A 23,039-nucleotide genomic window follows, 5' to 3' on the forward strand; every position below is an offset into this window, starting at 1 on the left:
GTTTTTTGGAGGCACTTCAGACGGCAAACAAGGGGAACAAGGGCCAAGATCTCTCTGTCCTAAGCAGCGGTCCGGGACAGTGAGCCGTACGTACGGTCCTCTCGCTCTCTCTCTCGAGACATAATTCAAACATGGGCTCACAGCATGATGAAGCAAAGTCACGCATGTAATCAACAGCAAAAAAGGCACAAGCAAAGAATGATTTAAAGAATTTAGACCCCTGCTCCTGTCATTTTTTTTCTTTAAAAGCAGCTATGAATCCCTAAATAAATAAAGAAATAAATGAGATTTTTGGCATTTTTGCCATTTGGCACCTTTAATGCGCTCAAAGTGCTTCATAGAAAAGCTGCATCAACTTGTAGTACCCACCTATGTGATGCACAGCAGCCATTTAGCAGAAAGGTAGTGCATCACATATAAGCTGAGGTGGAAGAGGGAGGGGACTGTAAGCCAGTCAGGGATGATTAGGTGGCTACAATCAAAGTGCCAGTTCAGCAATTTGGTGAGTCAGGACCTTTTGCTTAACATTTCACCTTTCATCTGAAAGATGGCATCTATGCCAGCACTGGGGCATCGTTTTTTCTGCTTGCTCTGAAGGGAAGACCAACACCAACTGGCGCACCAACACCACCTCTAGTAGTTCTGCCAGTAAGTCTCCCAACTAAGCATAGCCTTCCTTAACTTTCGGCATCGGGCAAGAGAAAGTCACTGCAGACAGTCATTAGCAAGTTGCTACTACAGTTATTGCTGGAAAATGAGCCTATTCAGTATAATTTTACTGGATGTATTTTGGCTATTTATAGATACTAAAGAAGTACTATAAAGAGTTGATTAAAGTAATTACAAACGGGCTGAAATAAATATTACGGCACCGCTATTACCTTATCTTAACATTTCAACTGCAAAGGAGATTAGTCATTTGACACGTCCATTTCAGCTAACATTGCTGACACCGTGGCTATAAGTGGAGATTGACAAGGCCATCAGATGTAGTCGAGCTCCAAATATACCACTTAACATGCTGAAAGGCTGCTTTTTTCAACTCAGAAAGCAAGACTCTTTACACTGCTCCTGTACAGTACTAAGATGTTTCTTGTAAAGCGTTCCACATTAAGCAGAATCAAACAGTTTAAGAGCTGCAGAGTGCAACCTTGTGACCTTAGAAGAAGAAGAAGAAAAAAAGAAAAACAGTACTGAAGTGTTGTAGCTACGCTCCCTGACCGTGGAAAAATACTGCTACACGTTACATGCGGGCGAGCGGGACCAGACGCAGCAGACCTTACCGATTTAAAGCGAAGGCGTAATGGAACTTCACGTGGGGATGGGCAAAGGGATCGAACGTGGGAAGCTTTTCCAGCGTCTCCACCAGCTTGACAATGGATTCATAATCCTTCAGACCACGGGAACAAACAGAACAGAAATGCAGCAGCATTTGACAACTGTGTACCAGTTACAAGTTTAATGTCACAGTACTTTGTCCCACAATCCTTTGAAGTGAGTGTACATATTCACTCACATAAAACTCAATTAAAAATGGAATCACACCTGTTACATCACAATAGTTTTTCTCAGTGTAAAATGCACGTTTTAAATAATTCAGCCTGTCCACTCGGTCAGTTGTTGTTATTATTTATTCAAGCCGAAAACAGGTGCCCCCGGCTGGATGAGTTGGACGCGTGTGGCGACACGAGTGCCGAATTGTGACAGTAACAACCTCTCAGAGGCACGCTGCGGCTGTCATTTAAAGATTAGCAGTGACGTGAGAGACGAGTTTAATACTGCTGAACTGAACTTCCTGTGACATTCAGGCAGGGGAGTGTTGAGAGGGATGAGAAATCATCAGCTTATCAATGAACTGAGACTAAGACTAAAATTCATTTACATTTAAATTATTGCTAACTGACAGTGACCAACAAAATGGAGAACACCAGTGTTATCATTGAGAATACGGACGTGCAGTTGTACTACAGAGAAGACAGAGTGGGAATATTCCTACAGTAGGCTTAAACCAGTAACTGTACAAGCTAATGTATATGTAATGTAATCCAAATGAAAACTAGCTGTTCAGTTGAATTGGACCTTGTTTACTACTCCAAGTAAGAACGAGATCTCCTAGCACTGCTCCAATTTCACTAGTCAAAATACAACTCTATAAATCAGTAACAGTATAGTGTAATAAGCTTCCCTGGATAAGAGAGTAGGTAACAAACCTATCCAAATACACACATTTTAATAACATATGCTAATATACTTCATATCACACACAGGCGTAGGTCTCATTTCAACTTTGGGACACACTGCTGTACCACCTAGCTGTGCATGTTCAAACGTCAAGTCTCATAAACATACTAGCAAGTCTTTCAATGAATTCAAAATAAATATGAAAATATTACGGGTAACATGTCTCCCTGTCTTCCTCTAAACCCAAGTGTATGATCACACATCAGAAAACCATTGCAATTTCAGGGCAAACAGACATCCACTAAATACGAATGACACCTCCTGAAACATAACTACGTTAAAGACGGCAAATGTGATGGGCATTTCAATTTGTCAGAAAAAGCAAAAATATAGGGATAAAAAGAATAGAGAAAGAGACAGATGGGTGGTAATACAGTACATACCTGGATATCCCTGTAGGACAAAAGCAGGTTAAGGACAATGTCGACCGACAGGCACTCCACGTTGTCCAGCCGCTGCTGGATCCGTCCCAGTTCCGTCGCCAGCTCCACCCCCGTGTACAGCTCCCTCGCCTTCCGAATCTCGGCCAGGATGGTCTCGCGGAAGTACTGGCTGCAGAGGGAAATGGTGCGTGCGTCAGGTGAACCCGGTCCAAAACAGCTGTGGCCCAGCTAACAGTTTTTGTGATTTTTGAGACCGTGCAAACACAGGGCTAGAGAGGCGATGAGTGTGGAATTATGATCAGAGCATGGAAAAATTCCACGTGCACCGCATGCATTTTTATTCTGGCAAAGACAACATTTGACACAGCATCACCTCGAAAATGTAAACTGTGATTCGTGAAAAATCCTGGTAAACCAGTTAAATGGGAGTGCATTTGCTTTTAAAATATTAAACGGACCACAGCTAGAAATTTAAAATAAATAAATATGGGAGCAATGTTAGGTGACTTAATTCATTTACAAATAAGCAGAAGAAAACCACATCTTGAGCAAAAGAAATGCATAAAAATTGTGTCCCAATTAAATGATATGAGATTAGAAATGACATCAATGTAAAAAAACAAAGACTGTCCCTTATTGGTAGCCTAATTAAAGTTTAATGAAGAATACAAGCTCACTTGCAATTACAGGAGGTTGGATTCACTCAACCACAGACCACGGAGTAGACAGTCAAACTCCAGTGCCAGTGTACCACTTCAATGAGAGTCCAGCTGAAATTTTTGCAATTATTTTTCTGACAATCTTCAATTAAATACTGTCCATAGTTCAGTTATACAACCTAAAAAAATACATAAGTAAATATCTGATATAATCTGAGATTTTCCCCCTCACAACTGTTGTTCATGCTGCCTGCACAGTGGAGTAGAGATTGGCTTGTGATTGTTCACAATTAATAGATGGTCTTACTTATACTGTTCATGTGTCCTCTGTCATCACACTAAGAGTGTGAATGTATAATTGTACAGTAGTAAAAGCAGCAAGAGTAAGTCACACATTTATCCTTATTTGCTTTTCCTTATTTTTCAATACCTAGGCTACCAGAATTAAGACACAAGAGAGAATGTTAGAATTTTTTGCATGATATAATCTAACTTCTGTAATTTGAATATTGTTCTATACTCATTTGGTCAATGTTATTTGGCCAACCTTATTTTGCTACATAATGCCTGACACATGATGGAATTTCCTTTGAAATGCGTATGAATCTGAATCATCATTCGAGAGACTTGCGTTTATAGCATGAAATAGGCTTTGCTGACCTACACGCAACCTGCTCTCCATGAGCAAAATTGACTGAGAGCTCAAGTGTTCACTCAATCATTCGTTCATTGTTATTCCCTGCCAAGCGAGACGGGGGAATGACAATGCTTGGCGGGCACCCAATGCCCCCGAGAGCTCCCCGCACACACTTTACAATATGTCTTCTTGGAACAAAATCACACTTTCTTTGTGAAGCAGATTAAAAAGAGTGAGAAAGGGACTGCGTCTTGCAGAAATGAGTTTGCACTTTTTTTGTGAAATGCGCCCCTGGATTCATTTCTATACAAAAATAGTTGTTTTTTTGTATTTCAAATCTGGCTTTTCATATTAGTCCTTGGAAGATGACATTGCACTTACCTCGCCGGGAAAATAAAATTTACTGCTCTGGGCTAAGTTAGAAAAAAAGAAGAAAAAAGAAACTCCAACTACAACGAGAAAGGCAGCTCAGACATGAAGGGGGACTGACTGAACCGCGTCCCGAATTCAGCCAACGTGAGAGGCGAAAAGAGGGACATACCTGGAATTGGCCTGCGGGACCTTGAGCAGCTGGATGAAGCGGTCAGTCAGGGGCATGCAGATGGGGCCCAGGAGCACCTCGAAGCTGGGCTGCATGAGCTCCGTCAGCCCCTTCATCAGGCTGCTCTCGCAGCAGTACACCTTGTTGTGCGGGGTCAGCATGTAGGGGATGAAGGTGTAGTTCCCCGTGCATGTCTGGGGAAATGCACATGATACCAGGCAGTGGGTTTTCACGACTGACAGGTTGGCGAGAAAAAAAATAGTAAAGAAACCACAGGAACAGTGTGCAGTGTGTTTACAATGCCCTGTGTGTGAGGAGAGGGTGTGTGTTACAACCGTTTGGCCTGTTTCTTATATTTTACATCTGAACTGGGAAGTGTCGCACAAGCTACACCGTAGTTTAGTGAAGTTGCTTATGCCTTCCTTACTGTGAAAATATTTACTATGAAAATATGAAAATCTGCATAACCAGAAAACCCTGCTCATGCAATTTAGTCATTGAAATGTTGAACGTTGAAACAAGCTGCAGTGCATTGACTGCAATGACATAATAATGGCAAATCTAGGGCAGAGGTCATACCTCATCACACTTAACGTAGAATGCCCACACAAAGCAATAGACAAATCCCAATCCCAACATCTTCTGTCAGTACAGACAGGCACACAGAGTAAACTAATAATTTTGAACATAATAGAAAACTACAACAGAATGCTAACTAATACAACAGCATTATTCCCGAGCATTACACATGCATGCAATAACAGTGCTGAGCCTTAGGCTCGAAAGCCCTTAAACAAAGCATCTGTTCATATAAGCTGTGCCATTTCACTGAACTTTGGAGACAGCCCTTATATGCAAATCAGCTGGTGCTGATTATCAATTCAAAGTATGTCCTAAGCTTTGTGCTGGTCTCTGTTTGCACACAACATTTGCGATGGGATTTATGCCAGGACTTTCGACAGCACGATTAATCTAGAACGCAAAAGACTATTTCCCTTTCAGTAGGTTCGAACGTTTCTTTCTCTGAACACCTGCACTTCTCTAGAGCTTACTCTCAACAGCGAGAAAGCCAGCCTGAATCTCCCTCCACCTGCATCCTGAGTAGCACTGGGGCTATTTTAAATCGGTTTGTTTTCTTTGCCTCTAGACTACAGTGTCTGCCCACATCATGTGTCTGCTTCAAGAAAAAGGGAACAGACTGCAGTCCCATTGAGGAAATAAAAACACAGTTTCCCCATATTAAATTGTTTTGTGACAGCATGGGCGGGACTTTTTCAAAAATAACCTTGTGACAATTGCATGCACAAGTTACACAATACGCCCCTATTTTTACCTCCCTGCGTCCCTTTCATGCTGAGCCAGATCACATAGCTACACGTCATAAACATACTTTCACTATACCCCTGGTACCATGCAACAGCCCGCTTGTCCTTTGTCTAAGAGACCTTCCAAACAAGGTCTCACTAATTATTTAAAAATGGAACATTCCTAAAGCTGTAGCGGTAACAAGGAGCTTAGGGAAAAGACATTCGAATACGTCAGATACAGTAATTAAGGTTTAGAATACCCTGCAGGTTTCAAACAAGACAAAAAGACAAAATTTATCACGGCCGTAAAAAAGAACTTTCAGATTATCAATAAAATTAGCCAAGATCTTAAAGTGCAAAGCCACTTTAAGTGCATTTTCTGTGACTACATGTAGACAAGATAAAATCAGGTCCTCAAGCACTAGCTGTGTAATTCATTTCCCCATTTTACTCAACAAATATCCTTAATCTATTTCATGCAACGGCTTTCCGGCTAAGCTGCAGAAGGAAAAATATCTGGGTTAAGAGTAGCTATCTCTACGCAAAAATATTTCTCCTCACATGGACTGTACAGAACAGCCTGTTTCGTGCAGAACAAAGGCACCTTATTCAAAGCCACTTAGCCTAGCTAAGCTTTGGCTAGGCGGTAACCCCACACCCATCTGTCCGGCTGTTCATATTAGCCACACATTGCAGTTCTACCAGGGCCACCCCCCCCCCCCCATGCAATTAGGCAACCAGGAAGACGAGGTACAACTGACACTTGTAAATGACTTTCCATCTTTAGTATCATCAAATCTAGGGTCCCTCGGTCAGTTCCTAATCCCTCAAAATCATTTTTCCTGCACAGGCTTCTGTAATTTGTTCTCACAGCTTAAAAAAAAGAAGCGTGTGTCCAGGCAGATCAGATGGGAGATTTGTGAACATTAGCAGCAGCTGACTAAGTGAGTCACAAATCAGCCGGCTCGTGGGGGCTGGGGGGCTGCTTCGTTTTAATGAGCATGAGAGGGCAAAAGTAGGCCCCTGTAAATGCTCTGCCAGATGACTGCTGCGTCTCCCCATCTGACCTGTCTGTCACCGGGGCCGACAGACGGAGCGCGAAGGTCTGTGCTGCGTCTGGTGGCAGGAACTCGAAAAAACGAGAGGCAGAACTACTCCACCGGAGACAGCTCATTACTCCCCCACAAGCTCCCGACCTACGAGAAGCTGAGCGTAGGGATGGGTGGGCCAGGACGCCCATACAGTATCCTGGCTCACCCACTTATTGCAGCTGAACCACCCACCCAATTGTGAAGGTCCACCTAGTTCTGTACTGGCCCACCTATATGAATACTATGCAGCTGCTAGCACTACGTGACCTTTTCAAATTTCTGACAGATCTTGAGAATTTGTCAGGATAAGATGTGTTTCAAAGTATTCCTGACACTGCAGAGTAAAAAAAAAAAAGTGGGGGCAGTACAACTGAAGGATTTTGTGCAAGTCAAACTGATTTAAATCAGATATTTTTCAAAAATAAAAGTGACATGTAGGTGTCATAGAGAACACAGAGTAAAACGTAAGGAACCTGCTTTCACATACTATGTTGAGCAAGCTTGGTTTGGTTTGTCATACTTTTCTCAGTATAAAACTTATTTGTAAGTTTGTAAACATAAAATAACCCATATCTTAGTTGTGCATGGACAGTCACCGGGAAACATGTACTTACAGTGTTCTTCTGGCAAATGATCTCCTAAAAGAGAAAAGAGAACCTTTAGAAAGATGTGCAACCGGAGCAGTAATTCCTCTTTCAGTCCATGAAATACATTCAGTTTCAATGTGTAGCTCTGTGTTCAAGTATATTCTGAATGTCTGTATAAAAATCTGCCCTGGTTCTGAACCCTCAAGACACAGGATATGAATTGGGATTTAGGTTCGCCCCGAATATTCAACCACCAGCACTGAATGCGCTGTTTAAACACACCCTTTACATCTGTTTAAAATGCTCAAAGGGGTTATTCTTAAAAGAGCTGTCCTTGTTATTTAACAACCACCAAGGTTATTGCTCCAGTCGGAGAACGGGAAAGCTAGCCAAGCGTGTTTGATTGTGGCCTGATAGCAATCTGTGAATAAAAACACCACAAAAAAGTGGTCTTTTTTTCAGCGGAGAGGAGTGAACTCCGCTGAGGTCAAAGTTCGGCAAGATTAGAAGTATTTTCTTTGGAGCGCGCCTAGAAAAACAACACCGTTTAACAGGTAACAGGCAAAATAACTCAGTCTCGGGAGAACATAAATGTTACTTCCGTGGTAATACCCTATGAAAAATACAATTCAACAATAACCTCCCTGTTGACCTAAAAACAGATGATGTACTATAAACAGTGAAGGCTTTGTGGTTGCATATTTGGGTGAGGTTAGCTTGGTGAAAAACTCAAATGATGTATATCAACGCCCCAGAAAGGACAATAATAAACTAAAAATATTGAACTCTATTTGTACAGCACTTACATACTATGAATCAGCAGCCCAAAGTGCTTCACAGCATAAGTCAGACATCAAATCAATACAGTAAATAAATGACAACACCTCTGTTCAGCATCTATCACCCAGAGAATTCTAGGTTAGCCAGGACGGCCCGGGCAACCAACAGTAGCGGGTGCAACCCTTCTGATCTACCAAAATTCACAGTCTGCGTGTGTGTGTGTGTGTGTGAGAGAGTGTTTGTGTATGTTTGTGTGTGTGTGTGTCCGTCACTGAAATGGTGGTTAGGTCAATGCATGGTTGGCAAAACCCATTAAATGTGCAACTCTTCTGTTTTTTGGAGGCACTTCAGATGGCAAACAAGAGGAACAAGGGCCAAGATCTCTCTGTCCTACGCAGCGGTCCGGGACGGTGAGCCGTACGGTCCTCTCGCTCTCTCTCTCGAGACATAATTCAAACAGACTGTTCCACTGGGCTCACAGCATGACGAAGCAAAGTCACTCATGTAATCAGCAGCAAAAAAGGCACTGAGTGACTGAGTGACTATGCGTGTGTTTTTGTGTGTCCATGCGGTGTGTGTTTGTGTGCATGAGTTTAAAGTGTGTGTGTGTGTGTGTGTTTGTGTGTGAGTAACTATGCGTGTGTGTTTTTGTGAGTCTATGCGGTGTGTGTTTGTGTGTGCATGAGTTTGAGTGTGTGTGTGTGTGTGTGTATGTGTGAGTGTTTGTGTATGTGTTTGTCTGTGTGTGTGTGTGAGTGACTATGCGTGTGTTTATGTGGTGTGTGTTTGTGTGCATGAGTTTGAGTGTGTGTGTGTTTGTGTATGTGTGTGTGTGTGTTTGTGTGTGAGTAACTATGCGTGTGTGTTTTTGTGAGTCTATGCGGTGTGTGTTTGTGTGTGCATGAGTTTGAGTGTGTGTGTGTGTGTATGTGTGAGTGTTTGTGTATGTGTTTGTGTGTGTGTGTGAGTGACTATGCGTGTGTTTTTGTGTGTCTATGCGGTGTGTGTTTGTGTGTGCATGAGTTTGAGTGTGTGTGTGTGTGTGTGAACTCTCAGATAGCTCAGCCTCTTTGCCTTGCAGCTGCTGCTGATCAGTAGTCTGCATGGGTTGATCGTGCTGCAAAGGGGAGTCCCCAGCCATTTGCAGGCATGTCACTCAATTTGAAAAACAGCATGCAGCAAATGCTACATTTTTCACACCCTTTCACCCACGGGTTCTGAATGAGCACAGAAAGATAAACCGTATCAATACTGCCTAATGCACATTCTAAGCTCATTTTCAGTACCCAGATTTTAATCAAAGAGCAAATACTGAATAGTAGGCTCTCTCTCTGCAATTCAAGATTTCTTTGGGATTGGTTTTGTAGGGCTCAGGAGAGTTGAAATTACGTTAACAGAGCCATTTCAGGTAATGAGAATTTATTAATTTCAGCATGTTTTACACACAGAGGGGGCTCTATGGTTTTGGCAGCCGAAAACAGGATTGATTGGCTGCTGATGCAGTTGGTGGAGAATACTCATGGTACAAATTTTGCGAAGAAAACAAAGGGGGGGGGGGGGGGGTTTGGGAGGACCAAGGGGTTGTCGGAACTGATCATGGACTGGGGGGGAGAGGAGGGTGACTGCAGACCAGGGAACCGATCAAACTATACAATGTAATTAAAATGTGTTCCAGAAAATAATAATAATAAGCTTGAATTGGCCCAGGGATGGTTGCCATGAAATTATTGCACTGGCAGGGGTATGAATGAATGCCAATAGTGCACTTACACATCAAAACAGCATGACTGCACCAGCAGCCATTCAGAAATCCCACGGTCAGTTACACGTAGGGCATGCGTGTCATCACAGCTAGAACCAGGTCATCACGCAAATACATAATGGACAGGAGCGTGCCAATGCAATTACAAAATTGAATTTTTTTTTTTTCCAAAGCGTGCCTTCGATTAGGGTAGACAGTAAAAGGGAGCACGGTACCTGCAACGACTGAAGTGAGTCAGAGTTGGAATCGCAGTACAGGATTACGTTGTTGGCCATGCTGAAGCTCTCCCTGACCCCCAGGTGGTAGAAGAGGGAGGGCTGGCGGAAGGCGTCAGTCATCTCCACGACGGCGATGTCTGCAAGGGGGCGGACACGGGCACACCAGTCAGGCAGGATAGAGGGCTTTCATCTTTATCCTGCTATTAGCGGCACCGCAGGCTAGTTAAACTCCGCGTTACACAACGTCAATTACCATGGTAATCACTAGGCCGATGAATGACAAGCATGTGCATTGAGAATTAATATTTTAAACAGACCGTTTATATTCGCGCAGTGTTTACTATTACGACGATAATTGCAGTTTCAAAGCAGACCAGAGTTTGGAATAAAATACACGTATGCGTAATACCACTCCTGAAGCAGTAGCAGGCTTCAAAGAAATGGAAGGTGATATGAGCAATTTAATTTAAGATTATTTAAAGTACCATGGCACATATCAAATGCATATATCTGATAGTGCTTTCTACATTTCGATGTATATGATGGCCTTTGGTTTCTAAACAATTATCAGTAATACAGCAATCAATCTTTTTTGTATGCTAGTTTCCATTACATTGAATGACTGCACTGTATTTGCTTTCGTATTTTTACAAGCAATTAATGACTCTCACTTTGTTTCACATTTAATGCAAATATGAAACATTGTTCCTTTTTATATTAGTGAAGGATGATCAGAATTAAACCAAAGATTGGAGGTGGAGGTGGGGCCTACAAAGTTAAATTCTGCTAGATGGATTCTCTGAGAACAGCAACAGCGAAACTGCATTCATGCCGTTGTTGTTCAATGACAGATAACAGACTCCACCTCTTCGTGCACTGCCAAGATTCCCTTTCCGGCATACTATTTCAACGCACTTGACAGAGCAGAGCCCGACCTGCTCGCTAAACTGGACTGATACACTAAATCCACTCAAGCCAAGGACAGAAGCTTCCAGTTCAGCTTCAGTTTCACTTTTTTGGATGCACTGGAACATTGTGCTGCAGTTGATTTTGAGATAATTATTGCAAATGAAACAAACTATGCCTTGAAGAGTAAACAAACCTGCAACCCCACAGCATTACAGTAGCAAACAACATTAGTCCTTTAGAATGACAGACCTTTAGAATGATAACTGCCAGAGGGGCAGTCCCTGAATGTGAGTAGTTACACCCCCCACCCCCTCCCCAATCAGCTCATGCAAATGTCACCAGGAAGTGGTTTCCATATGTGAGGCATAGTGGCTCTTCTTCACCAAATCTTGTAGGGTTCCTTTTTCCATAAAACGGCTGATGTAGGATCTTTATTTCAAGGAAAATGGCATGCTTTCACATGCAGGCAGCTACGACTGAAATGTGCACACTGCTACACTGTCCTACTGCCAGCACAGTCAGCTCCACTTTTCCACCCTGGAAGGCCTGAAATATATCATTCAAATCTGAAAGCCAAGCAGAACAGAACTAACCACTCTAAGTGGAAACTCTGTACACAGAAAAACAAAAGCTGAAATACATGATACCTTTACAAACCAAAATATTAGTCAAGTTTGCAAGTCAATGACAAATAAAAGAAAGGGTTTAATCTGTTCAATTCTAAGTAGCATGAAATACTACATATTTGCATTTATGTAATAATACACAGCTTGACACATGGATTTTTTCACTGGGACTTTTCAGTATAGCATACGTAACATTTCTTAAGTGAAGACAAGAACTGCACGTGCATGATAAGACAGTTATCACTGCAACAGGCATTGTTTCAACCGTTATCTAGCAACAGGAACAGGGAAGTAAACGTAGTGTTTTTAGACTTCACTAGAGTCCAGTCTGGGTGAAGTGACTGTTGCACACGTGCAAGTACTACATCTATTACAAGGAAAGGTCTGCCACAAAGGATGATGAAATAAGGAACCAATTGAAACTTTAACTGGTTGCTGGACATTATTTTACTATGGAACCACTCTGCAGATTTTACAGTAGCTGACAGACTAACTATAGTTCCCAAGCTTGTTACTGTATTGTATGATGATATTTAGACCCATTTGCTGAGCACCTTAAGTAGTTACATAATGATCACCTTGTTTATACAGGAGAAATTTTAACTGTCGTGAAAGAGGTAAACACCTGTGTATAAAATTTGTGTTCCAACTGGAATTTTAACTCACAGTCGAGGCTTCTCAAATCAATAGATAGACCACTGCCTTTATATAGGCTACCAGTCCTGTCAGGAAAAGGTACCGTAAAAATAGCTGAAGTCAAGGACTACACAGGTGGCACAGCTCTACAGAAAGTTGAGAGTTAGTAAAAATGGATGCTATTACATTGGAAAGAAGCCGGGCTTTCGGGAAAGAGTATTATGTTTTTATCATCTGTTTCCAATGTCTGGATCACAGGCAATGCATTGTCCTCAAACGAGTCCAAGCCATAACAAAATCAGTTGTACACAATGCAGGTAAGACAGCATACAATAACAGATGCTAACACTGTCAGCACAGCTTCAATAGTCTGCAAGGCTAATGACCTAGCCGTTGGTGCTAGCAAAGAGAGCCAACAACCACACACACAAACCCAACCCCAACCAATACCATGTCCAAGCTGAGAAGTCTGGGCATGAACAATTAACAATAGAGGGGTGACATCACTGCTGATGCTAATTCACAGCCGCCCCGTCACACACGGTCACATGGGAGTTACATACTTCCCTTGATCCCGACATCAAAACTGGGGAACAATGCATGTAAGGAAGCACATACATCACAGCCTGGGAATGCCATACTTCCCAAATGAGTGGAGTGAGAGAAGGTAGGGGCAGAGGAGTCTTGGAAGTCTTGGAAAGTCTTGGCCTCAGAAAACTTATATTTAGTGAAGACGCTGAATTTTAAACATAAAAAGTGCTTGCCAGTTGCTTGTGAATTTTGAGACTTCTTTGATTGTAAACACAGGCTAAAAATCTTGCATAGTATGCCTTTATGCAATTACTATTTTCACCTTAACATTTGTTAGCTTAGAAAACTCAGATGGTCAATCGCTAGCATTAGAAAACTTTAATATATTGGAAGCATCAAATGGTTTTATTTTTTCCCAGTCAACCTGTGTTTCACTAAACTATATTTTCCTTATAACCAGACAACTAGTCAGACAGTATTCCCTTGTCCCTCTGATTGAATAACAATATTATGCCAAGCTTTGTCAAGTAGAATATCTGTATATGTAAACAAGACATTCAAAACAAACATGCAGAGCTGCGCGCAGTTCAAACTCAAAATGACTCGACGCAATTTTCATCAGAGCCAACTATAGCTCTCCAACCCGATGTAATGCATGCATCTTCATCACAACAGGTGTCTGCTTCAACACACTGGTACTGTACATGGGGAAGACAGTGTAAAGAAGCCAGCAGTCTCAGGAGAATTATAATACAGATATGGATAAAAATACAATCAACTGGGGGTAATGAAGGGATTGGATATGTACTACATAACTCATAAATCATGTAAACTCAAAACTGCTGTGAAACTGCCAATGATAAGATACTACTGTAATGGCACTATATGGCAGTGATACATAGTTTGCACAACGGCAGTGCTTCTGCGTGTAGTACTTCAGCCGTACTACAATCTTCTGTGTCTATCGTGAATTTGCCACAGCTGCTCACACCAACTGGTTTGCATTGCAAGCAAGGAGGCTGGCATTAATGATGATGGAATTTTAAAACGCGGGCACATCCACAACCAGATCAACATGCAGACAGAATGACTGAGCAAGAGCGGTGAGGGAGCCAGAGAGCTGCTCTGGACACCCAGCATTCTTTCCATTTACTGACAAAACAGTTTTATGTTCATTTTTTTATTTCATTGGTACACAATGCACAAGGATAGAACACATTCAGTTCTTTCACATCCTGTCCAAGCTGAAGAGAGAGAAAAAATGTTCTCTCTCAATTGTACGGGCAGAGCAGCTCAAGGGCTCTGGCTTTACAAAGTCCTTGTACTTGTGCTCAATCGAGTTAGATAACTAATTCAAGCCTGACCGCCTTATGATACACAGCGAGACAACCCAGCAACAAAACATACAGTTTACGTAAAGGTATGCATGCAAATGAATTCGGTACACTGAAGCAATGGCAATGGCACTTAACTATCGGTGGTACAAGGGGGCTCTGTTGTTGCGAATGAAGTAGGCTAATGGCCTATAATAAACCCTGGCTCCAGCTTGTTGCCAGCTGTTCACAAGTAAACGTGTAGCAATGAGAACTGCTGTGTGCGACATGTCAGACATCGTCTAGTCCTGGATGTAGCTTCTGCTCTTACACCGACTGAGAAACAAATAAAGGTTTAAGCATTGTGAAAAACACCGGTTTGCTTCCTGTCAGCAGAATTTTACCGCCGAGGAGCAACTCACACATATCTCATCAGTTCGGCGCAGTGTTCCCTCAAAGTCTAATTTTAACACGGCACTGCGATGCAGAGAGGAGAAAAGAAATGGGGGGCTACACACAGTCTGCAACCCTTGGACTATTACTGGAGTCCTCGTGTTTCAATGGAAACTGACTACAGCTCCCATAATGCATAAACTCTGCAGTGAGTAGAGTGAGATAAGATTAGCACAAGAGCAGACCAAACACCCCTCTTCATAAAAAGAGGACATGATCTTTAGCTTGACAGATTCTAATTCACACAGAAATTTCTTCTTGCAGGAGCCAGATGATGAAGTGCTGATATCCTGTGTCTAAAGCTTCAGGGTCTATTCAGGCACTTAATTCATTCTTATTTGCTTTGTGTCCTCACATTTAACTCATGCATGCTTCACGAAAGAATGTGAAGCATGCTGCTTTCGCTTTCTAGCATGGCTGCTAAGGGGTGTACACCACATTTCCTCTTCTCTGTCAGCAAAACATGAACAACACAAATATCTGTGCAGAAATTAATACAACCATGTTTTGGTTCACCTTTCCTGTAAACAAAGACGACTACTGTGTAATGAAACATTTGAAAGACTACTAAGGACAGATGGAACATTTTCAGTTGTGCAGATTACAAAAAAAGAGGCACAATCAGGCAAGTGACAACGCACACAGAAATATAGTGTTCACTGCTTTTTTTGTTGTTGCTAACATTTCAGATATAAACTATTTCTGCAGGACTATCTTTAGAATTGCCAATACAACATTGTCAAAAGTTTGTGAAGTAACACATTGTTTGCCTAATTTTTGAACTTGTCCCCTAAGATTCTAAATGAAATGCCCATCTCAATTAGTTTGTGCACGCTAAAGTTTAAGAAATCTCAAACTTAGTGCTTCACAATACTACAAATTGAAAATATTATTGCAGGTAACACGGTCGTGTGTAAAAGCATCGGACGGTCTGGTGCAGTTTCCAGTAATCACGAAGGAATGTGAGGAATTTCAGCGAGTTGGTGCCAATGACTCTCCTGGGAGCGCTCTTCCCATAGCAGACAGAACCATCCCCTGTATGGAATGGACGAATACACTGGAACGAAGTGAACACACCCCCGGACAGTCATCCTCCGTGAAGACGTAATAGATTGGGCGTCTGGTCCAAACTGTGCAGCGAAATGACGCACGAAACAGGCAAATATGTCTGACTACTGCCAAGGTCTCAGAAAGAGCCACAGTTAAAAAAGAATTAGCAGCTTTATTAAGCGAGCACTCGTGCATGAATTTCAGTGTATTCTAATGTATATTTTGCATGCAGAACAAGCATTCTTACTTGCAGCACATTAAACAAATTCTGAAGAATAGATATGCCATTGTGTGGACTTTATAGTTTGCTGTGCATATTTGAACAAAAGTGGTGAGATTTTGATTATGACTACTTATAATTGTGTTTGAATGGCCGGTTTTGCCCACAATTTGTTCTGAAAAGATAACATGAAAACACACTGGAAACGGTTTCCAATTAACAACTCAGTGCTATAAATAAGACCTAATAGAAATGTACACAATAGATGTCATAATAAACACAAGTGGTTCACATGGCTTCACTTAGAGTTTTATTTTTAGATTTGAATGTTTTATAAAAAGAAACAATATGGGTGTGAATAAAACAAATGAGAGAGCATTCTTCTAGTGGAAGAATGGAACTTGATGTTGACTATTTCTATTCACACTATATCCTTACTTTTCCTTTTCCTGTTGAATTATATTACATCTACTCTCATCAGAAATACCTGCTTTAGCCAGTTTAGATGCACAACAAATAAATCTGCAAGCCAGCTAAAGTGTGTTTGGGTAGTTGTATGTTTGAGTCACTTTTTAAGGAAAAGGATTCTAACATAAAATTGACACTTTTGGTAACAACTTTTGTTGGGAGACCTAAAGTGGTGGTAGGGTGCACAAAAGAAAGAGTGGACAAATAGTGATAAGATTTGATATTATATGTAGTGGTGCAGGCTTTTCTGTAATGTTCTGCAATATGCTATAAGTTTCCTGCATTACTGTTAGACGTTTAAAAAAAATTGCACTGAATGGCTGATTTGACTGGAAATTGAATAAACGAAAGGGTGATCTCTGACATTTGCACAGGACTGTACAATCCGTGGCAGCGTTAATTCATGCATTCACTAAATTCACAAATCAAGAATTTACATATAGGCATATTTATTCTAAACACTCGTGGTAATATGTGGCAATCCTAGAAAACACTGCAATAAACTGACAAATGATACATATATTGCCTGTGAGCATTTTAAAGTTATAAATAGGTATAGGTTAGGTCAGAGCTGCCCATACCTGTTCCTGGAGATCTACTTGTCCTGCAGGTTTTTAATCCGACCCCAATGAAGCACACCTAATTTAACAGCTACAGATCTTGTTGAGCTGCTAATTAGTAGAATCATGTGTGCCAAAAAGGAAATGAAAACCTACAGGATGGTAGAGCTCCAGGAACAGGGTTGGGCAGCCCTGGGTTAGGCAGTACAGGTTGTATTGACTTATGGTGGTCATTACGTAATGTCAAAACTATTCAAGGACCTTCAATAATTAATCCCCAAAGAAGCAATTAGCATAACCTACATGCCAATGTCAAAAATAGTCTCATTGAAGGTACTGTTGCAGCTTTTTGGAAATTAATAAATATTTTAAGGTGTGTATGCGATGAGTACTGAGAAATCCAGTGTCTGATAAGACCATGACGTATAGATAATGCATGCCATGACCTCATATCCCTTGGAAGACATGGAGGACTACCATATTTAAAAACAACCCACTATGCAGGCAGGAAATGCTTTAAAATGGGGGTGAATATGTTAACTCAATTAAGCACTTATGTAACAACTGGCATCAACCTTGCCTTCTAATGATTGGGAGCACCCAAACCATACCTGGAAAAAAAATCCATGCGCCATTACAGAACTTATAGAATGCCGCAGTGCTGGAACAGTGTTGTGTTTACAGACAGATAAAGGTCGTCTAACCACAACCTTTTTTCTGCAGGTTTTTGCTTTATGCACCACGCAGTTGGGCACTTTCATTTGCGCGATGTTCGAATAAAATAATAAAATAATGACTAGTTTTCGTCTTTACATTACATTACATTACATTCATCACATCTTCTAATTCTTCTATCTTAATTTTCAGTTTTTTGATACTTTGATACTTCTCATACTTAAAACTAAGGCTACCATGGTAACCTTAGGAAAAATTTTATGATGTAAGGGACCGCACCTGTTGCTTATATCCACTTTGTTCACTACCTGTAAAATTGGCAGTGTGCACACATCTATATTCTCCTAGTTGTCAACTAATTTGAACAAATATAAAATTTGGAATAGAAAAAAAACAGACACACACACATGAACACTCACACATTGAAGACACTTCACACTATAATTAAATTTATTGTTTGGAACTAGACAATTAAGGGATTCATGTTGTAATTCACACATGCTACGAAGTTATTGCCAGTCATTACCCATGTTGCTGGATTAGTAGCAAATCTGACAGTACTATTGACTGCACCTGCAGTTAGGGCAATCAGGGAATCTTAATTTTGGGTGTACAGTATACTGCAGATATACTGTACCTACTTAATATATCACAACCGTATATCCAACCTTAATCTAAACTGTACCAGGAACAGTTACTAACGTAACTATGGGAAATATTGTATATGTGGAAATAAATATGATTTTCACTGGAATCATTTCCGCAGTTTCACAACACTACTGCCCTGGGATGTGCATCAGCCATGACCCAATTTTGATCATCCTCTTGCTCTCGGGGCCCAAATGACCAGCCAGTGTAAACAAGAAGATGGATAAACAACTTAGCAGAGGCCCAATGGGGACAGATGCAGACCACTTCCGGGCAGAGGGACAGGGCGTGTGTGAACACGCAGTGGAATCCTCACTCAGCCCAAGAAGCCTTAACACAGGAAAACAGATGGCACGTTTTGTGGCTTTGTGCTACAATGCCCATGTCTCTAGTGCTAATCTATTAAAGTGTGTTTATTCTGACCTGCTGGTCTTGAGAACTGTTGGGAGGCCCATGAAATCACAAAAAACAGGCTTTTCATATTTATTCTACGTGTGGCAGTTGTGTATATTATATGTTTATCATACTCATGGGGGCTTTTTGCAGCTCTTCCATTTTTTACAATTGAAATGCGGGTTTATCACTAGTGCTTTCCAAATGACATCATCTTTCATCCAGCTTTTTCCTTCCCTGGAGGTCTCCAGGGACATAAAGTGACTCTTTTTTTCCTCCATTCAGGGGTCCAAATGGGGACGGAAGGCAACAGCCCAAGCAGGGGTTTGGTGCTTGAAACGGGGGTTTGGGGATTGAAATGATGGTTTGTGCTTTAAATAAAACTGACTCACTTTGTCTTCCTGTGAGAAGGTGCTGAAAAATAATCTTGTTTGCACCCTGGAGTATGTCCGGAGGAACATGGGTTTCTTACAGGGGATGTGCTCAGCATGTATAGGTTATGGCAGAATTTCTCTACCCTGTCAGCATAGCTTTGCAATGGGAAAAACTGACTCAGAAGAACAGAGTGAAACTGGACACTGCTTTTGTTTCATGTTTAGATAGTCTGATAGTGGACAGCGTCATTCTCAATTTCTACATAACCCGCAAACAACTGTGTTCCAGCTTGTTTAAGCCATCAACCTTCACTATAAACCTTGACGCACAGCAACTGAGACTAAAGCTCGGTAGTCTGCTCCTGCAATTAATTACCACAGCCATTTTAATTAACGGAGGACATTCTCCCTCTTAGGCTACATCGTGTTCCAGGAGGCATGGGCTGACCTCCATTACCAGTGAATCACACCACTGAGACAACACAATGCAAGCACACCTGACATCCCCACTGGCATGCACACTATAGTATTTTGAATGGGCAAAATAAAGGCAATCCAAACATCAGCATATTGACGGCAGAGCGAAGGTCACTGTGCCGCTGTGTTATTCTGTTTCCTCCGCCCCAATTAAATAGAAATGTTATCTAATTATTAACCAGTATCAAAAAAACCAGCATGCCCAAGCCGTGATAAATGCTCTAACCACTGCATCACAGAAAATATTGGCCCACTGACAAAGATGGAGAATATTAAATTCAGCATAACCATTTTGAGGTAGGACTGCAGGCCATGTGGTAAGACATGCCCCCACAAAGTTGATTGTACTGAATAGGGCAGTAGTGTAGTATAATGGTAAGAGAACTGGGCTTGTAATGCCAAAGCTTGTAGGCCTGACTCCCAGTTGGTTGCTACTGCTGTGCACATGAGCAAGGTAATTAACCTGAATAGCTTCCGTATAATAAATATCCAGCCATATAAATGGATTGCTTGTCAAGAACGTGTTCTGTGCAAGCTGCTCTGAATAGAAGTATCTGCTTAATGCCACATTGTAATGCAATCAACAAACAAGACCACATGTATTAAACTAGGACACTTGACAAAGACAATCAACTTCCTCCCCTGCCAACGGACCCTTTCCCCTCTCCATGCCTTCACGATGATTAAGCTTGTTTGCACAAAACAATGTTCCTGCAGTCAATTTTGTGTTCACAGACAAGAATGGGAAACTCTGCAGAGGACAGTCATGTGCAATGTGAGGTTTTCCACCCAGTAGGGAAAGTTTCTTTTCTTAATTCAATTCAAGTAAAAATGTTGTTTTTCTTCAGGTCTGTTCCATACATAAAATGTCCCTATGCTGCACATAATGGAAAAAGATGGCTACACTGAAAAACACTCCTGTCATTCCAATAAAGCTTGTTTGCATTTGAATCATGCTTTATACGTTATATTGCATTGTTTTATATGGACACTGTGTTGGCTCCCACCTTGGCCAGGTCTCTCTTGAAAAAGAGATTCCGGATCTCTCAGTGAAACTTCCTGGCTAAATAAAGGTTAATAAATAATAAATAATAACACACAGTGGATTCCCTTAACTTGGGTGTGAATTATGGGAAATAAACAGAGGCCTGGTGGAGAACTGCCAAAGGCAAGCAAAAAAAAAAAAAAAACTTCTGTTGACACAACCAATAATGTTATGACAACAAACAATGTTCCTGAGTTCTGAAATGTTGACTGACTTTCTATTTTTACCAATATGTCAAATTTCCCAGCGTACTGTAACGTTTCTTTGCACACAATGTTTCAAGTTAATCATAGGCCTACATGAAATTGTTAAATAAGTGGAACCTTGAACACAGGCGCTCACGGTACTATTTTTGGAATGTTTAATCAAAGAAACAGCGAATATGCAAAAGTATTTCTACAAAATGCATTCAAAACAAAAAGGGGAATATAAAAAACATTTAAGTTAAAAAGGTAAGCATATTGTACTAACGTGTTTCAGTGTTATTTTTCCAATCAGTCAAATGGAAAACCCTGCTGTGGCGGAGAAATTCAGGAAGCTCAGAAACATTTTTACAGACGCCAAAAAATGTAGAGAAACATTCTTATTCTTACTTAACAAATTAAGTATTTGGACAACCTCCGACATCAAATTGCAATAGCCTACTTTTCAATGTGACATTTCATTAGCTACAAGACAGATTCTGAGCGCTCATTTGACATGAGCTTTACTTCCACCAAAAACACACAACACTTGGCTTATCAATAGCACACGTCATTGTATTTGCTTAACCTGAGTGTACCCTACTTATTTAACTATTAGATAACACAGTGTCCTTTAGGGCATATAAACCTGAACCTCACTCATTTATAATGTATGGAACCCGAACACCCGAACTCAACCATCCTTGCATATAACCCAAATCAGTTAAACGCAGTTGTGAAAAAACACTGTTCATCTCATTTTCATTTATTTATTTACAAATAAAGGGTGCAGCTGAATGAAAGTTCACAGGTTCTAACTGCAAGGCATGCAATGCAAGGCGGAAGTATCAACTCAGATCTCTTGTCATAAATTTAATTTGACAGCATCTACAACATCAGATCACAGATCGAGTATTTTCATCCTGTTCAGCGCAGCATTTCGCCACTTACCTGCATTGTAGAAATGATCAAGCACTGTCGTTTCCCCAAAATCGAGCTTTCCGAAGTGCACAGTCTCCAGCTTACTTCCTACAGAGTCACACGCTTCTTTCAGACACTGTAAGGCCATGCTCTCAGCGGTATGTGACTGGTTATTTTCATTATTGATCACATATGCCACCGTGATCGGTCTACTTTTGCATTTCCCCGTCGACAACAAGCCACTGTTCTCGGCGCAGTTAGTGACACAAGGACTGATGCTCCCACCAACGGCTGAGTCGTGCCAGAAGGTCCCGGCTGCAGGTATCACGCTGGCACTGTTCATGGCACCTTCACGGGAACTCTCACGACCGTCTTCCGCGTCTGGGGACTGACCGAAAGAGGGTACAGAGAGTGATATATCTTCAAGATCTTGACTCATTTTCAGTTATCTGAACGGCTATCACTTTGCGTTGTTTGACAACGGCGCACAACTCCCCAAGACAGCTAGCTATCTAGCTACCTCGTTTGCACGACTTGGTTACGCATTTTCCACGCCAAAATTCTGCACATCACGGGTGGACGGTTTATGCATGATTATCAATCCGCTTTCACAATGCGACCGGAATAGATCAGGTTACAAGATAACGACGCTGGGAACACTTTCAAAATATGAACTCGAAAGAGCATTGTCCACAGGTATGCCGCGAATGAAATCCTCCATGGATGGATGGAACTGTGCCAAGCGCATATACCTCCACACAGGTAGAGCTAGTCACCACACTGTTGACAGACAGCCATGCGTTTTAAACAGGACACCGCAATCTTTGGTCCGACAACCAGCGTTTTCCACCATTTGTTTACGGAATAAGAGTTAACGTCGAATCATAAAATTCTTTCAGATTTCCATGCAGTGTTCGTATAGTTTCAAAAGTTGTTCTGAAATGCAGGTTTCCATTTACATGCAAAGCTCTCAAAAACGTGCAGATGTTTTCGGTGAGGCCATTTTCCTCGAAAGCAGAACGATTTTCCCCACAACAGTCGGTTCAACGCAACAGACTTTCCAACAAGTTGGGAAATTATTTGGAGTGCTGACTGTTACTGTTAAGATCGGGTTCTCAGACCCCGCCCTATTTTCATGATTTCCTTTCGTACTCAAACACACGCATACACGGAGTGGGGGTTGAACCTTACAAACTAGGCGGTAACATTACCAAATATGGAATGGTTAAGTGTCTACCCCTTAAAGAAACAGTAAGCCAGTGTACAAATTCCACACGGTGTCACTGGACTTGCGTGGTATTGTTATTAACATGCAACCATGTCATTTCTTGCGACATTCTACATATCCAGGG

At 41.4% G+C, this 23,039-nt stretch overlaps 1 protein-coding gene across 1 annotated transcript in view; it reads right to left on the reverse strand.

Moving 5' to 3' along the window:
- map3k5 (mitogen-activated protein kinase kinase kinase 5) overlaps positions 1 to 22,816 on the reverse strand; it is a 45,044-nt gene extending 22,228 nt beyond the window's left edge. Inside the window, exons 1-6 of the mRNA XM_064340038.1 lie at positions 21,718 to 22,816; positions 10,204 to 10,343; positions 7,474 to 7,497; positions 4,462 to 4,655; positions 2,625 to 2,793; positions 1,284 to 1,390 (exon numbers count right to left, since the gene is read on the reverse strand). Coding sequence (XP_064196108.1) covers positions 1,284 to 1,390; positions 2,625 to 2,793; positions 4,462 to 4,655; positions 7,474 to 7,497; positions 10,204 to 10,343; positions 21,718 to 22,126 — 1,043 coding nt within the window. The 5' untranslated portion in view covers positions 22,127 to 22,816. The remainder of the gene's footprint in view (positions 1 to 1,283; positions 1,391 to 2,624; positions 2,794 to 4,461; positions 4,656 to 7,473; positions 7,498 to 10,203; positions 10,344 to 21,717) is intronic.
- Positions 22,817 to 23,039: the final 223 nt, after the last annotated feature.

The sequence above is a fragment of the Anguilla rostrata genome, chromosome 6 (genome assembly GCF_018555375.3).
Source record: "Anguilla rostrata isolate EN2019 chromosome 6, ASM1855537v3, whole genome shotgun sequence".
NCBI classification, from domain to species: Eukaryota; Metazoa; Chordata; class Actinopteri; order Anguilliformes; family Anguillidae; genus Anguilla; species Anguilla rostrata.